We start from the raw sequence: 17,233 nt of genomic DNA, 5'->3' as shown, positions 1-17,233 counted from the left end.
CATGCTGCTGTCAGAATGCCAGTGTGCAGTTTTCTAGACAAGAACCCACCCTTTCTCATCTCCTGGTCTGCTCCTTATCCTTCTTTCATGTCTTCACTCTTTCTGAACTTGACTAGGCCACCAGTCAGGTGCTGGATCAGCCAGGTCACGAGATTCATTCCTCAGCTGCAACACATAAGCCGATGGGAGCAACCCTCCAGGCCCTCGTTAACCTTGCAGCTTCCCCGTGCCTCCTCCCCACCTATGTTCAGTGATGGTGTGGTCGCTGCCTGACAGGAATGGCCCGTCTTCGTGAGTCCTTGCAAACCATTGCCTAGGAGAGTGCCTGGCACATTGAATAGGCCGCCCATTAAGGATCAACGGGGGGAGGGGGGTGCAGGGATGGGGGAATTAATCTGATAAGGGAAACAGCAGGATACCCTGCAGAGGCCTCAGAACTCAGAGGCCTGGTCTGCAGCCTGAGCCTCCCTGTGGACTACAATTACACAAGGCATTTGAGCTGCAGAGAGTTGATGAAGAAAGGTTCCCATGAAGAGCAAACCTCGAAAACAGGACACTGTGTCCTGATGGACAGGAGAGACCAGAGCTCTCCTCCCTCCCGGGAATCTGGCTTCACTCTCAGTCACTCTTGGTCCACAGCCACACCCTTGGCCTAGCCCAAGGCAACTGTGACTCTAGGGCTCAAACTCTTGACCAGACACTGAGGAAAAGTGGATTAGCTCCACTCTCTCCCCAGCTGCCCCTACTTCTCTAAGAGCCAAGTTCATTGGCAGGCCTGAGTTCATTGAGGTGGGCAGGAAGAGTCTTAAAGCAAACCCTGGTGCAGCTGTAGGGTTGCCCTGAAACAGCAGCCCCTGTTCGAAGTCTAAGCAGCATTACTGAATGAAGTAAGCCAGGGCCCCAATGCAGCCAGACTGCATTCCCCTCTTTCCACGCCTGCACTGCTTCCGCCACGTCGCCCTGGGCTTTGAAACCCTGGCTGTTCCTGGCCCAGGGTTGCTGGGTGACTGAGCGTAGGACAAACCGGGCTAATGGAAAAGGGCAGTGCAGAAAAGAGAGTGCCCTCAGCTGTGATCTCCACTGCACTCTGAGTGGGAACCTTGTAAACATGGCAGCAGCCTCTAGGAAGGTCCCTGAAGAAAGGGAGAATTCAGATCAGACCTAGAAAACGAGAAGTCTGCGCCTCCGGCGGAAGGCTCTCCTGTTCCTAAAAACGGACCCTTCCCCATATCGGCCAGCAGGTGGCACCACCATCAGGGAATTCAAAACCAAAACTAAGTTAAACTGGAAACAGATTTTTTTTTTCATCAGTTTTGTTTATGCAAATAGTTCATTCCCCCGAAACTTTCCTCCGGGAAAGGTCCCCCTCCCCCCTCCACAGTCGGTCACTCCCTCCCCCTTCCCTCCTCTGCATGACCGCCTCTCTCCCTCTGCACAGAGTGGATGCAGACGCGGTCAGGACCATCCAGGATCCAAAATCAGGACTTGAGAGATGTGAGTAAGGCGGATGGGGACCACTGATGGAGGGAGAAACCAGAGGAAAGAACCCTGGGCGTGGGAGGCAACCCTGCCGCCAAATTTATTCAGAGAGACAAGAACAGCCTGCCCCTCCCCATATGCCTTATCTATTCCAACATGCACACGCATGCACGCCTCAAACACATACCCTCCATCCCTCCTCCTGAGGACCGGAGACCTTAGACACATGAGGTGGTGGCCACATCCCCTTCTTCCTCCCAGCTCATAGCAGGAGGGCGCCGAGACGGGGGAAGCCCACTCTGCCCAGGAGGGGTGTCCTCCGTGCACCACTCCACACTCCATAGGCGGTTTCTCCCAGACGCCTTTGCTGAGCCTTCGGGAGCCCTTTCAGAGAACCACGACTGGAAACCCTCACCCCCAATTAACTGGTCCCAAGCCAGCCCATTCCGGGAGTGGGAGGGAGTGATAAGACAGGGCGAGGAGGAGGATGGGGAGAGAGGTGAAGGCAGTGTGATGACCTCTGGACTGGACACTGCCCTGGGGAGGAGCACCCAGTGCAGCAGCTGTGCAGACCGGCCTCCCCACTCCACCCACATCCACCCCCACCTGGAACATCTGTGAGGTCTAGAATGGGCAGAGAGGAAAATGCCCAGCGGTATGGCCAACCCATCCCCCGCCCCACTCGCTGCCCAAAGAGCCTTCCTGACGCCCGCTTTCCTTTTGGCAGGTGGCTTTTATACCTCCTGGCGTCGGTCCTGTTCTGCACGGTGGGAGATGCCACCCCCCTCTCTCAGGAGCTCTTTGGGGAGGTGACGTCCCCTCTGTACCCCAAGCCTTACCCAAACAACTTTGAGACAACCACTATGATCACAGTCCCCACGGGATACAGGGTAAAGCTGGTCTTCTGGCAGTTTGACCTGGAGCCTTCCGAAGGCTGTTTCTATGACTATGTCAAGGTAGGAGGGCAGGTTGGGAGGGCAGGGGGAGAGCTGGGTGGCTCTGGAACCCAAGGACTTGTGCTCAACCACCATGGGCAGCACTTCCCATCCATGGACACAGCCCCAGCCCTGCAAGAGCTGATGGCCAAGTGCAGTTCTGGGAGTTGCGTGATGCCATGAATGGTGTCCACAGGCTTTAGAGGCCTTCGAAGAGCACTGGGAGGGCGGGGGGCAGGGAACACAGAGGAGTGAGGGTACAGCCCTCACTATCAAGAAAGTTACCATCTGCAGGAGTTTCCCCATCTGTTTCCCTGCTGGGAGTCTTTGAAAAATCGCCGTGCCTCAGTTTCCCTGTTTCCTTGGAGAATATCACCATGACTACCCACCTCATCAGGAGCCCAAAAACATGGGGAAGAGGAATGTGTGTGGTGGTAGCTCAGGCGTAGTCTTCAGCAAGGACGTTGGGCTCAGCCCCCTCTCGTCTCTGATAACCAAGGGTGCCCTCCCAGTCTCATCCTTCTGCATCCAATAAAAATGAGATTCTGGATTCAGGATTCAGTAGCACTCACACACATCCAATCAATACCATTCCCAGAAGGTGGTGAGAGAATAACATGAAAACGATACAGCTTCCTCATCCAGAGGACTTGAGAAGTGTGCAGTGCTGCGAGGACGGGCCTTGGTGGCAGGGATGGCGAGGAATGGGGTTGGGACAAGGACATCACCTGCTTTGGGTGGGTCAGTGAAGAAAGAAACAAGGGAAGCTGGGCGATGCTCGCCGATGCCAAGGCTGGTGGGCCACAGGGAGTCACATGCAACTATGTGTATCAGGACACGTGGCTGGATGTGAACGGTCTGAATAAGGTGAGGCGGGACAACGACACAGAACTTAAGGCAGATCAGCCCAGGCTCTAGGAATGAAGGGAAGGTAAAGGCTGGGGAGAGCCGACCAGGATTCCGGGGGAAGACAGGCACAGGAGGCGGTGGGAAAGAGGAGAACCCCGAAACGTGCTGGGGAACACAAACAGGAAAGGGCATGGACAGCACGGAAAGAGTTAGCCCATGGGAGGAGACTCGGCGGGCAGATGCAAGTCACCTGGGGCAGTTTGCAAACACCAGAGCCCACCAGGTGGAGACCAGCTGGAGGCTATTGCAGAAGTAGGGCAGCGTTCACTCTCTGGGACAAGAGGAGGACCTCCACTGACTTTCCATAGGGCATGTGCCTCAGCAGCCCTTCTTCCTACCTTCCTACTCCTCGCCCTTCCTCCGCCAGATCTCTGCTGATAAGAAAACCCTGGGGAGGTTCTGTGGCCAGCTGGGTTCCCCACTGGGCAACCCCCCAGGAAAGAGAGAATTTGTGTCCGAAGGAAACAAGATGCTGCTGACCTTCCACACGGACTTCTCCAACGAGGAGAATGGCACGGTCATGTTCTACAAGGGCTTTCTGGCCTACTACCAAGCTGTGGGTGAGTGGTCCCCGGGTGCCCTCTTCGGGGCCTCAGTCGTATTGAATGGAGACTGGAAAAAGGGAATCTTGAATCCAAAAAAGCAGGGAGCCTGGCCTTCCTTATTTTTTCCCCTCAAGAGAGCTTTTTCCAGAAGAGGCAGGCCAGCCTGGGCTCTGTCCCCAGGGGTAGTTCCCAGAAAGCACTAGAAAGGCCCAGGGGTGCAGGCGGTCAGGAGCTGACTTGGTCTTGTAGCCTCTGGTGAGTGACCACTCTGAGACCAACCCCACTACAGAAGTCCCCTGGCAGGAATTCAACCTTCCTCCCGGAATCTCTTCCAGACCTTGATGAATGTGCTTCCCAGCGAAACACGGTTGAGGAGAATCCCCAGCCCCCATGCCAACACCTTTGTCACAACTACGTTGGTGGCTACTTCTGTTCCTGCCGTCCAGGCTATGAGCTTCAGAAGGATGGATATTCTTGCCAGGGTGAGGTTGGGTGGTAGGGAGGGAGGCAGAGGCTGAACAAGGGCTTGCTGGGCCAGCCAGAGAATCTCCTGGTGACCCTCTCCTGGCTCTGCTCTCACAGTTGAGTGCAGCAGAGAGCTGTACACAGAGCCATCAGGCTATGTGTCCAGCCTGGAGTACCCCCAGCCCTACCCCCCTGACCTGCGCTGCAACTACAGCATCCGGGTGGAGCGGGGCCACACCATCCACCTCAAGTTCCTAGAGCCTTTTGAAATCGATGACCACCAGCAAGTACACTGTCCCTATGACCAGCTACAGGTACAGCCATCCCACCCCCAGAGAGACCCCTCCCTCTCTTCCCCATCCCCACTTGGTTCTTCTCATCCTCTGGCCAATTGGGACAGGAATGTCCAACATCACAGGTGGGCTGGGCAAGCTCCTACACAACTGGAAGTGGGTCCTGGGAATCCCTTTTCCCCTCCCAGTGAAAACAGACACAAAGCAAGATTGCCACCACCACCACCCCCAGCCCTGTGGGAAAAGGCCCACATTAGAGAGATGACCCACCCTCCTCCCCCACCAGATCTATGCCAATGGGAGGAACATCGGAGAGTTCTGTGGGAAGCAAAGACCTACTGACCTTGACACCAGCAGCAATTCTGTGGATCTACTGTTCTTCACAGATGAGTCAGGGGACAGCCGGGGCTGGAAGCTGCACTACACCACCTCAAGTAAGGTTGCCTCCGGGCCTCCCTCACTGGCCAGCAATGGGGCAGGATCAGGGAGGGAGAACGAAGGCAAGTGACTCTGAAGTGAACATGCCCTCTGGTCTCCACCACAGTCATCAAGTGCCCTCAGCCCAAACCCCTAGACGAGTTCACCATCATCCAGAACCTGCAGTCTCAGTACCAGTTCCGTGACTACTTCATTACCACCTGCAAACAAGGCTACCAGCTGGTGGAGGTAAGAGCCCGGGGCTAAGGGAGAGAGCTGGCCCAGCATTCCAGGAGCAATTCAGATGGATAAGCCCATAGCAAACTTAGGCTCAACCCCAGGTGGGATCACAGGTGTTAGAGCTGGAAGGGTAGCCGGGTCTACCAGTTCTCAAACTTGACTGCACATTGGAAACTCTTAGGGTTTCAAAAATACAGATGTCCGCGTCCCCTGCTAGAGACTGATTCCACTGGTCTGGAGTTAAGACTGGGCATCAGGCTTACTTAGAGCTACCCACGTGGTTCTAATGTCCACCAAGTTCACGAACTACTGATGCAGTCTAATAAACTCATTGTAGAATTAGGAGCTGAAAAGGCAGGAGTGGACGTAGAATGCAAGGAGTGGCTCACTCGGCATCACAGTGATTTCGTACATCAGAGACCTGGACCAGATCTCCTCCCTCTTGCTCCAGGGCTCTTTTATGCACATTGGTGGTCTCACCTAGGTCCCACCATCTGTCCTCTGTGGACTCAAGAAAGAATGTCGTTTTATCCACTGGCCAATCTCATAAAAGCTAGTAAACTAAAGTACTATTTGGAAAGACATACAACTGAAGTCACTCCTGGCCAGGGACCCAGGACTGGACATCCCATCTTGGTTCAATAGATCCACTTGGAATGCCTGATCAGAATCAGGGAAGAGACGTTTGCTATGTCCTTAGCTAGTAGTTAATTCATTCAACAAATATTTCAAGTGTTGACTGAGTGTCAGGCAGTGTTCTAGATGCCGGAGGACAAGAAAGAGAAGCACACACATTCCCACAGCCTTCACAGAGCTGACGTTTGACGGTTGCATGTCCCCACGTTAGCCAGACGAGTTGCTCTTTACTGCAGGATGCCTCCCACTGCATCGCAAGGACTGGGTCTCCTGAGCCCAGAAGACTGGACATACTCTTCCCTCTGGTTACAACCCCCCTTTTCCTATGCCATGCCCACCCTCACCTTGACATTTACCATTCACTTCACAGAATTTGAAGCAAGTCACACAGTACCTCACATTAATAATATTTCACTCAGACATCCTAGTTCTCACACACATTCTCTTGCGAACTTTCCCAGGGCTAATGCTCTAGGGTGGTTGCTGGCCTTAATAAAATGCATTTATATTGTTTAAATGCTTTTCATTTCCAAGGGTGACATTTTCCTGCATCATCCCTGCTATCTGCTCACTTGCAACAGCACGTAGCACATCAGTGTTGCAGGCACCCTGGAAAGTGACTAGGCTGCACCAGTAGTTTGGGAAGGGCCCTGGCACCTACGAGAACCGCAGTCTAGGATTGATGAAGTGACGATGTAGGTTGGCGTAGACTGGCAGGGAACTGACAGGGAAGGGTCTTCAGTTTCAGTGCAGAAAACACACAACCAGCCTTGTGACAGTCTTCGTTTAAAATCATGGGGGTCAAAACTAATTTAAAATGGAGGGGAGAAGTGTTGAGGGCTGGATGGAAAAAGTAAAGGAATTAAGAAGTACAAACTGGTAATTATAATACAGTCACAGGGATGTACACTACACAAGGAATATGGTCAATAGTACTGTAATAACTGTGGTGCGAGGTGGGTTCTTGAATTATCAGGGGGATCGCTTTATAAACTATATAATTGTCTAGCCACTATGCTATATACCTGAAACTAATATAAAATAATACTGGATGTTAACAATAATAGAAAAATGTTTGGAATAAAGTAAATAAATAAGTAAAATTGTGGGGTTCAGCTAGACCTCAGCAGAAACAGGCAAGAGTCTAGAGAGAGGATCCCCATGTCTGACAGTTATCTGCTGTGCAGCCAGAGTTCCCAGGTGCACCTCTGGTCTGAGAGGACGGGCTAGGGAGGAGGACAAAGAGCCACGCCCACAGGGGTGAGCTGTCTCCGCACTCCCTGCTGTGTGGGAAAGAGCAGGAAGGGAGCTGCAGTGCCTCTGTAGACTAAGGGCACCTCTACCTCTGCTCAAACAGGGGGACCAGGCGCTGATCTCCTTCACAGCTGTCTGCCAGGATGACGGCACATGGCATCGCGCCATGCCCAGGTGCAAGAGTAAGTCACAACTCAGGAAGTATCTGCCCCTAGGGACGTCCCACCCGCCCCAGCCTTGGGGACCTAGCCTGAGAAGGGAAGAGGGGGGTCTGGAAGTAAGCCTCTCCCCAAAGATATCCCCCTTGACTTGTCCTTTGAATTCTGTGGCTCATCGCAGGAACCAGGCAGCCCTCATCTCAGCAGGATTGATTGTCTCTACCCAGAACTGAATTTCACTGTGACCAGTTCCCATCCATGACAAGCGCCCCCCACTGACCATATTTCTCTCAGGTTCTCAGCCTGTTCTGTGGGTAGACAGCTCGCATTCCTCCCGCTGAAGTTCCAAACCGTCCTTGTCAGCTCTCATCGGGCCCTGTGTTCTCTCCCAGTCAAGGACTGTGGGCAGCCCCGAAGCCTGCCTAATGGGGGTTTCACTTATACCACCACGAAGGGAGTGACCACCTACCAGTCCCAGATCCAGTACTACTGCAATGAGCCGTATTACAAGATGAAGACCAGAGACGGCAGCAGTGAGGCTGAGCAAGGTAGGGACTCCTGCAAATTGCGGTTATTCCCTTCTATCTTCTCAAGACATCTTCTGAGATTTCTTTCTTTATTCTTTAAGATTTTATTTATTTTATTCTTAGAGAAAGGGGAAGACAGGGAGCAAGAGAGAGAGAGAAACATCAGTGTGTGGTTGCCTCTTACACACCCCCTACTGGGGACCTGGCCCACAATCCAGGCATGTGCCCTGACTGGGCATCAAACTGGTGACCCTTTGGTCTGCTGGCTGCCGCTCAATACACTGAGCCCACAATAGAATCCCTAGGGAATATATGTTAAGGTATCTGCCCAACACACTGGCTTTAGGGACCTACAGTACAACGCCAAGAGGCACCTAGTAGGTTTGAAGAAGAAAGCACCTGAGTGACAAAGAAAGACTTGAATCTCATAAACAGCTCCCTCTCACCACCACCCCCACCATCACCATCACCCCTCACCACCCTTACCACCCTCTTCACCAATGTCACCCCCACATACACACCCCCACCCCACCACCACCACCACCACCACCACCACCACCATTATCATAACTATCACCACCATACCAACCACCACCACCACCACCACCATACCACCACTACTACCATCACTACAACACCACTAACACCAACAACAAAGCACCATCACACTACCAACACCACACAATCACCACCCTTACTACCATCACCAACACCACAGCCATCACCACCACTACAGCTGTGTCAGTGGGACCTCCCCCAGCATTCTCCCCACATTCCCCCTCAGGCCGCTATGTTGTGACATTGTGCACTTAATTTTACTAAGTGACTCCCAGATTCATCTGTGGGTATCTTTCAAGTTTTCTTTAAATAAAATAAATCATATACTTTCTGGTTTGAAACATACAAAAAAGGAAAAAATCTTATATCTGGGTCATATAAGGTATTATTTAAGAGCTGGGCTTTGCATCAGGCAACTCTTGCTTTGCACCTTGGTCCTGGAACTTGGAGGTTATGGGACCTGGTGTGAATTATCAAAGCTCAGTTCCCTCATCAGCAAAGTGAGAGTAATAGTGCTTACCTGCAAGTGCCACTGTGGCACTTAAATGAGACCATGCAGGTACAGTGTTTAACAGCAAGCCTGGCACCCTGTCAACAACCAGAAATGTCACTACCACTGTTGTCTACAGTCCCACTACCAAGACACCAAGTCACTGATAGGGTTCTGATATGCTCATCCCAGTCTCTGTGTATTTCATAAATAGCAATCACACCAAACATGTAGTTAAATATTCTAATACTTTCACATAACATTAAAATTAAAATATATGTGTAAACCCTCTTTACACTTTTGTTACTCCACCCTTACATATCTGAACCTTTTCCTTGATCCTTGTCCATGCTGGTTCCGATTCTCCCCTGCCCCTGCCCAACACACTCAGTGCTCACCGACCTCTGCAACCTGGTTTCCCTGCCCACCACCTCCCAACCTGATCAGAGCCCCTTCGCCCCTCAGGGACATATACCTGCACAGCCCAGGGCATTTGGAAGAATGAACGGGAAGGAGAGAAGATTCCTCGGTGTTTGCCAGGTGAGTGGAAACCCCCTGGAGCCATCCTTGGTGACCTGTGGGGTATCAGAAAAAGCATGCACGAAGAATGGAAGCAAAGCAAGCAGGGAGACACTCCAGCTTGAAGTTGAAAATAAACTTGAGGAGGAAGGGAAAATGAGAGATGTCACAGGAAAAAGGGGGAGAGAGAGAGATGCAGAGAACTGGATGCCGCCCTGACATTCCAGCATTTTCACAGAGCAGACAGGTAATCAAGGAATAAAAACAACAAGCCCCCCCCCCAAAAGAGAAAGAAATAAATAAGAACAAGGAGAACAGGCAATAGGCCAGAGATGGAGCTGTTGGAATGGGAGGACAAAGAGCAAAGAGACCAGAGCCAATCAGAGGGGATGAAGGGGGAACCGACTGACCGCCCGAGGGAAGAGGGGTGAGCCTGGGACTGACGCATCCTTGCCTCACCGTCTCTCTTCTCCAGTGTGTGGGAAACCCGTCCACCCTGTGGTAGAGAAGCAGCGCATCATCGGAGGGAAAGAAGCCAAAGCGGGCAACTTCCCCTGGCAGGCGCTCAACTACAAATCTGGGCGAGGGGGTGGAGCCCTGCTGGGCGACCGCTGGATCCTCACGGCTGCTCACACCATCCAACCCAAGGAGCAAAACTCACACCCCAATACCAGCATAGATGTGTTCCTGGGCGGCATCATTGTGGAGGAGATTGAGAAACTAGGGAACCATCCTGTCCGCAGTGTCAGAATCCATCCATCCTACCGCCAGGATGAGGCCCACAATTTTGAGGGGGACATTGCCCTCCTGGAACTGGAACATAGTGTCACCTTGGGCCCCAACCTCCTCCCTATCTGCCTCCCTGACAATGAGACCTTCTATGAGAAGGGCCACATGGGCTATGTCAGTGGCTTTGGGATAACAGAGAACAAGCTTACTGACCATCTCAGATATGTCCACCTGCCTATAGCTGAGCGAATGGCATGTGAGAGGTGGCTCCAGGGCCAAAACACCAACGAGGTGTTCTCTGAAAACATGTTCTGTGCTGGGGACCCGAAAGCAAAGCACGACAGCTGTCAGGGGGACAGCGGAGGGGTCTTTGCGGTGAGGGGTGCAGACGGCCGCTGGATGGCCACCGGCATAGTGTCCTGGGGCATTGGGTGTGGCCAAGGGTACGGCTTCTACACCAAAGTGCTCAACTACGTGGACTGGATCAAGAAAGAGATGGAGGAGGAGGGCTGAGTCCCAGTCCACTTCATCAGAATCTGGAGAGCAGTGTGTAAAAAAAAAATTATCTGACTAGTTGTTGATCACCACTAAGAATCCATATTAAAATCATAGATGCAGAAAAATACTGTGTGAAATAAATTCTCTTTTCTCTAGTCCCATCCACACTCTTCATCTGAAACAACCCAAAGGTCACCTTTCTTTTTTCCAAGGATTGCAAAAGATATGTCCTCTTCCACTTTGATACCATTGGATAATTGTATAAAGATCTTTCCGAATAAAATCTTGAGAAATTCCAGTGTGTAAAATGAGTTAAACACAGTATTTAATCAGTATAAAAATATCTAGTGAGGTCATATTTAAAATACTTTACACAGGAAGTCAATGAGAACAATTAAGTTTATGCACATATTTACAATTACAGTTGTAGATCATTTATTTCTGTGTTTTGTTTTGATGGTACAATACAAAGAAACTTCTGATTTTCCCACATACATAGTTGCAAATATAACAGCTTTTTTAACAGCTTGCCTTCCAATTTCTATATATTCCTTAAGAGAGGAGTGGTGTGAAATTTTTGTTTCCAAGTTAAATCATTAACAATATTTCTAAATAACTTAGGTTCCTTAAAACACAGTTAAAGGTGAGAGAAGGACCCAAAACTTGGGCTAAGGATTATGAGTGTTTATAATAGCACACTATCACAATGAACTTGTACAACTGACTCTGCTGGACTTGTGTGAGTAACTTCATAGGAGCTGGCACACACAGGCCTGATTTAAGAAGGCCAGGGCAGCGTTTCAACCTTCCCAAGTGATGATGAGTTTTTACGTCCAAACGCAGGTCCACAATCCCTCAGGGCCGAGTGTCTTTCAATATTCAAGATTTTATGGATTTCAGAAATGTGATATACCATTTATATTAGATAACGTCCCCAGCAGGGCCTAGGGCAGCATCCTAGAAATAATTCTTCTGAAAAACATTGGAACCTTCACGCATGGGAGAGAAAGACTCTAAACTGCCACCGTCGGGTCAGGTCAGGTTTTGCCCCTCAGTACATTTTGGTGCCAAACTTATTGAAACACTTCCAGTTTTCAAGAGCACTTTAGATCTCAGGATTGTGGATTTCAGAAGTGTGGATTTGCACTGGTAGAAATGACAGGAAAACTTTTCACATGTTCTACTCAAAAGCGTCCACAAGCGGCATGCAATACATTTGAAGACCATGTGTTGACCGCAGTTTTTTTAAGGGTTAGAAATGTTTTCCGAACTGAAGCACCTCCAGGATTCTAATGGACATGGGAGCGGAGTGGGTAGAGGAGACAGAGGTGGTAAAAACAAAAGCTAACACTAAGAAACGGAACTATATTATGCCTAAGGTTCCTGGCAAATTTAAGATTCTAAGACCTTTGTCTTTATTGTGATCATCACAGGTGACCCAGGAGAGTCTAATCACTGCTCTGGCCTTCCTGGTCCCCAGTCCCCTCCCCCCAAATCATGGGCATCTCACCCTTCAAGTGCCCTGAAGTAGGAAAATAAAGACAAAACCAATACCCTATGAATAGACAATTAACAGAAAAGAAAATGCAAATGCTTGGGGGCTCATAAAGAAAATATGGAAATTAAGATACCACCTCCTTACCTAAATATAAGATTGGTGAAGATAATACACTATGTTGGTGAAGACAAAGAGAAAACAGTCACTCATGCAATGCTTTTTGGAACGCAAATAGGTACAAATTCAACAGAGGGCAATTTGACAACATGTAATCAAAATTACAAATGCACTTCCTTTTGACCCAGCAATTCCACTTCTAGGAATTTTTCCCACATATATTCTCACATATGAGATAGTCCTTGTAGCATTGTTTACAATAGCAAAGTATTAGCCCTGGCTCACTGGTGTGGCTCAGTGGATTGAGCACTGGCCTGCAAACCACAAGGTCACAGGTTCGATTCCCAGTCAGGATACATGACTGGGTTGCAGGCCAGGTTCCCAATTGGGGACATGTGAGAGGGAGTCGATCAGTGTCAGATTGATTCAATTCATCTCTCATAGATTGATGTTTCTCTCCCTCTCTTTCTTCCTCCCTCCTTCCCCTCTTTCTAAAAATAAATAAAATCTTGAAAAAATAAGCAGAACAGTGTGTATTACAGATTACCATTCGGGTAAAAAAAGAGGAGAGGGTACATATCACTTTCCTATGTGTAAAATATCACTGGAAGGATGTACGGAAATGGGGGTAGTCTCTGGGGGAGGACAGGAGAGAGAAGAAGAGTTATCACTATATACTCTTTTGATCTTTTGATTTTTGAGCCATGTAGATGTTTTATCTACTCAAAATAAAGAGATGGAGACCTATTAAAATAGTTTTAATTTTAAAATGTTTTAAAGGAATAGCCTCATTGAGAAGGTTGACATTTAACAAAGATTAGAAGAATTTAGGTATTCAGAGGTCTAAGGGAAAAGCATTCCAGGAAGCAGGAACGGCCATTGCAAAGGCCCTGAGGCAAGAATGTGCATGACCCATTAGGAAATTGCAAAGACAGCCAGTGCAGTCATGGGAAAGGCTCACTCTGGCTACTGAATTGAAGTAAGACTGTGCATGCAAAAGGGAATAAAGGGAACCAGTTAGGAGGTGACTATGGTAAGCCAGGCAAGTAATGGTAGCTCAGACCAGGTGGTAGCAGTGTGGATGATACAAAGTGGTCATATTACAGATAAGACTTGAAGGAAGAGCCAAAAGATTTCCAGATGGAGTAAATATCACAAGGAGAGGGATGAGAAAAAGAAAGAAGGCAACTAGATACAGACAATTACAAGAGTAGCACACCTGATGAAAAACATGAGGAGTTCCATTTTGTCGTGATGAGTTTCAGATGCATATTAGATTAGGACCAAGATGGAGTATCAGAGATCAGATTTACCCTCCCTCCTGATACCAACAAACAACAGCAACAACAAAGACATCAATTAAATGACACAACAGTTTTACAGACATGGGACTTCAGGTCACAGAGGACAATGGTCCCTGAGAAACTGAGGCCCACCATGGCCCCAGCTTACTGCCTTGAGAGGGCTTCCACGCTGAGGTGCCGAAAGGAGAAACCCAAACAGGGCTCACTCAACTCTCTGAGCTGAGGAGACAGAGCCAAAAGTGCAGGGACACCAAGGCCACTAGAGCTCACAGGACCGAGTATCAGAGAGGAGAAAGCCACACCTAGAGAACTCCAGAGATCTGCAGAAGATTCCTACCAGAGTTCACCCCTGAGGAAATCACTCAAGGATGAGGGGGGAAAGCTGCATGAGAAGATTACAGTGAACAGTCCCCAGCGATCACCAGGGCTGGGGCAGTGCCTGATCCTACCAGGCAGATTGGAAAACCGAAGAATTCATGGGGCATTGGGTAAGGGTGGGCAGAAGGGTCTTGCCTCCGTGGTAGGGAATAATTCGCCCTCGATAAATGCTGCTGTGGTCCCGTCTAACAATCAAAGCAAGACTCAAAAGGACAAAACTGTTTCCAAGTAACTTAACCAAGTCCCAGAACAACACTCAAGAATATTTATAGAATTATAAAAATATCCAGCACCCAAGAAGATAAAATTTGCAAAGTCTGGCAGCCAATCAAAGAATATGAAGCACACAAAGGAGCAGGAAAATATAACCCGTAATGAGGAGAAAAATCCATCAAAACCAAACTGACATAGAGGTAAGAATTAACAGTCTGGGACATCAAAACAATTGTTATAGCTATATTCTGTGTGTGCAAAAAGCTGAATAAATGTCTATTAGACATTTGAGAAATACTAAATAGGTTGTCTGATGCATACATTTGGAGTTGAGGGAAGAGGTCTGAGCCACAAATGTAAATTTCAGAGTTGTTAGTAGGTGTGTCAATGGGTGCTTAAAGCCACAAACTTAAATGAGGCCACAAGGGAGTGACGTTGAATAGGAAAAAGGACCAAGGCCCATGCCCTGACACATGCCAGTATTAAGTCTAGAAAATTAGGGAAAAAATCAGCAAAGGGGTTCAGAAATAGTGGCTCTTACGAAATGAATGTTTGAGTCCCATCAAAATTTGTATCTTGACGTCCTAACTCCCAATATGTGGGTATGGTGGGGGTGGAGGCAGGGCTCACCCCCCCCCACCCCCAATGCCTTTGGGAAGCATTTAGGGTCACACGAGGCCATGAGGGTGGGGCCCTCCTGATGAGACTGGTGCCGGTACAAGAACAGCACGCTCTCCCCCCACACACCGCACCAGGGAAAGGCCGCATGAGTGAACAGCGAGATGGCTGTCTGCAAGCCAGGAAGGGAGACCCCACGGAGAATCAGATGTGCCAGCACCTCACTCTTAGACGTCTCAGCTTCCTGCACTGTGAGAAAGACATGTCTGTTGTTTGAGCCGCCCAGTCTAGGGTATTTCATGGTAGCAGTCTGAGCTGACCGAGACAGTGGCCACTTAGGTAGGAGGAAAACCAGAAGAGTTTATCATTTCGGAAGCCAAAGAAAGAAACGGAATCAAGGTTAAAGGAGTGATCAATTGTTCATCTTGTCCAATGTTGCCTGTAAGTCAAGATGCAGGCTGCGGATCACTCCTTAGATGAAGCAATGTCAGCGTCATTGGGGACCAGGAAAGCAAGCCCAGTTTGGGAGAAGGATGGGAGCAAAGCCAGGCTGGAGTTGGCAAGAAAGTGGAAGGAGAGAAACGGGAGACAGAGGGTGCACCAATTAGTTTAAGAAAGTGAGCCCTGGCTGGTGTGGCTCAGGGGAGAGAGTGCCCCCTGAAAACAGAAGGGTCGCTGGTTCAACAGCCAGGCAGGGCGCGTGCCTGGGTTGCATGTTACATCTCTCGCACATTGACCTCTCCCTCTCTTTCTCGATCCCTTCCCCTCTCTCTAAAAATAAATTAATTAAATTAAATTAAACGCAACTTTAGAGAGTCCCAAAATTCCTCCACCCCCTTCCGGACTAGTCCACTTTTAACTGGGTTCCTTCCCATCAAGTTCTCTTGGCCTCTGGCACCTTCTTTTCTCCCTGGCGTGAGGAGCTGATCCACCAGCCCATTTTCTTCTGACCAAAGAAATGTCCACCTCTTTAAAAAGTTAAGTCCCAAGTGATTTGCAAGGCAGTGTAATTCATGTGCTTTAAGCCACAGTGAATGCTTTTCTAGGCCTTGCTGATGAGCCCTTCCCAGCCCTGGAGTCTTTGGGGATGATTCATTTAGAACCCCTCCCTGCCATTCGCCCGGGAAAATGATCTTGGGGTAGAGTTAACCATGCAAAAACCACAACCATCCCACTGAACAAGGCAGCTGTAATGAGGGAATTTGTCAAGAGGAGAACCCATACAGACTGAAGATTCCCTCTGCAGGGGAGTGGACTTCTTTTTACTGTTACTTGTCAGATTCTATTCTCCAGTTATGAAAAAGAAGGAAAATTTCTACATCATGAGTATGTTCCTTAATCTCAACCTTTTCCCAATTCTTTTTTTCTCTAGAGGAATCCCCCTCCACCCAATCAAAACACTGTAGTCCAGGGTTCAAAGTCAATTCCATTGCACATGTAATGACTGGCAGGTGGGGGAAGGGCATTCAAATTATACAGTTAAGAAACAATGCGAATGGCTTTATGCTGCTTGGTTGACTTGACACAATCTTTCCAAAGGTTCCCTATTGTAATTCCCCTTAGCTCTTCAGACCCTTCGGGTTGAGTTCTAATTATTTCATCATGTGTTAACCTCCGGTCTAAGGTCAATTATTGAATTTAACCCTTTTCGTCTATGGAAGATCAAAGTCCTTTTAATAGGCACCAAATACACCCCTTTTGGCTTCTGGTAAAAACTGCTCTCCTGAGAGCCATGTGTTGCATCAAACAGACCAGAGTCCTCCAGAACTCTTACTCTTAGTCTACAGCTTTCATAAGACACCATATTAGGGCAGCTGCCACCCTAAGACAGCTCTCCTACCCTCCATTTAAAAAAATATTAGTCTCGCTCTGGCTAGTGTGGCTCAGTTGGTCGGAGCATTGCCCTGTAACTAGAAGGTTGCATGTTTGATTCCCAGTCAGGGCACACGCCTAGGTTGCAGGATCCATCCCTGATTCGGGTGCCTGTGATCTCCAGTCCAGTGAGGAAAAAAAAAAAACCAAAATCGAGTCTCTAATGTGTGGTTATTTTTCATCACTAATCATTTTGCAGGCAAGAGGAGTTTTATGGGATTTTTTCCATTCCCTTAAAAAAAAAGCAGAAGGAAGCCCTGGCTGGCGTAGCTCAGTGGATTGAGTGCAGACTGGGAACCAAAGTGTCCCAGGTTCGATTCCCAGCCAGGGTACATTCCTGGGTTGCAGGCCATAACCCCCAGCAACCGCACATTGATGTTTCTTTCTCTCTCTCTCTCTCTCTCTCTCTCTCTCTCTCTCTCTCTCTCTCTCCCCCTTCCCTCTCTAAAAATAAATAAATAAAATCTTTAGAAAAAAAGGGTAGAATTGATTAATAAAGTCAAAAGCTATAAAAAACAAAAAAGCAGAAGGGAAAGTCTTTGGGCTTATCCTGATGGGGACTTTGCTCTAAAGTCTTGGTG

General features: G+C 48.9%; 1 protein-coding gene across 2 annotated transcripts; it reads left to right on the top strand.

The window, feature by feature from the left end:
* The first annotated feature begins 1,352 nt into the window (after positions 1-1,352).
* C1R (complement C1r) lies at positions 1,353-10,777 on the top strand. Of its 2 annotated transcripts, none has more exons than XM_045826635.1 (11): positions 1,353-1,494; positions 2,207-2,435; positions 3,691-3,883; positions 4,204-4,350; positions 4,451-4,647; positions 4,913-5,060; positions 5,171-5,292; positions 7,277-7,355; positions 7,724-7,879; positions 9,372-9,446; positions 9,901-10,777. In XM_045826635.1, coding segments are annotated over exons 1-11 (2,115 nt in total). In that variant the 5' UTR covers positions 1,353-1,492; the 3' UTR covers positions 10,668-10,777. The 2 variants fall into 2 exon arrangements, with proteins under 2 accessions (XP_045682591.1, XP_045682590.1); XM_045826634.1 differs by lacking the exon at positions 1,353-1,494 and adding an exon at positions 2,012-2,134.
* Positions 10,778-17,233: the final 6,456 nt, after the last annotated feature.

This window comes from Phyllostomus hastatus, unplaced genomic scaffold, assembly GCF_019186645.2.
Source record: "Phyllostomus hastatus isolate PE091 unplaced genomic scaffold, TTU_PhHast_1.1 phas_scaffold_755, whole genome shotgun sequence".
NCBI classification, from domain to species: Eukaryota; Metazoa; Chordata; class Mammalia; order Chiroptera; family Phyllostomidae; genus Phyllostomus; species Phyllostomus hastatus.
This window is presented reverse-complemented; position numbering and strand designations above follow the sequence as displayed.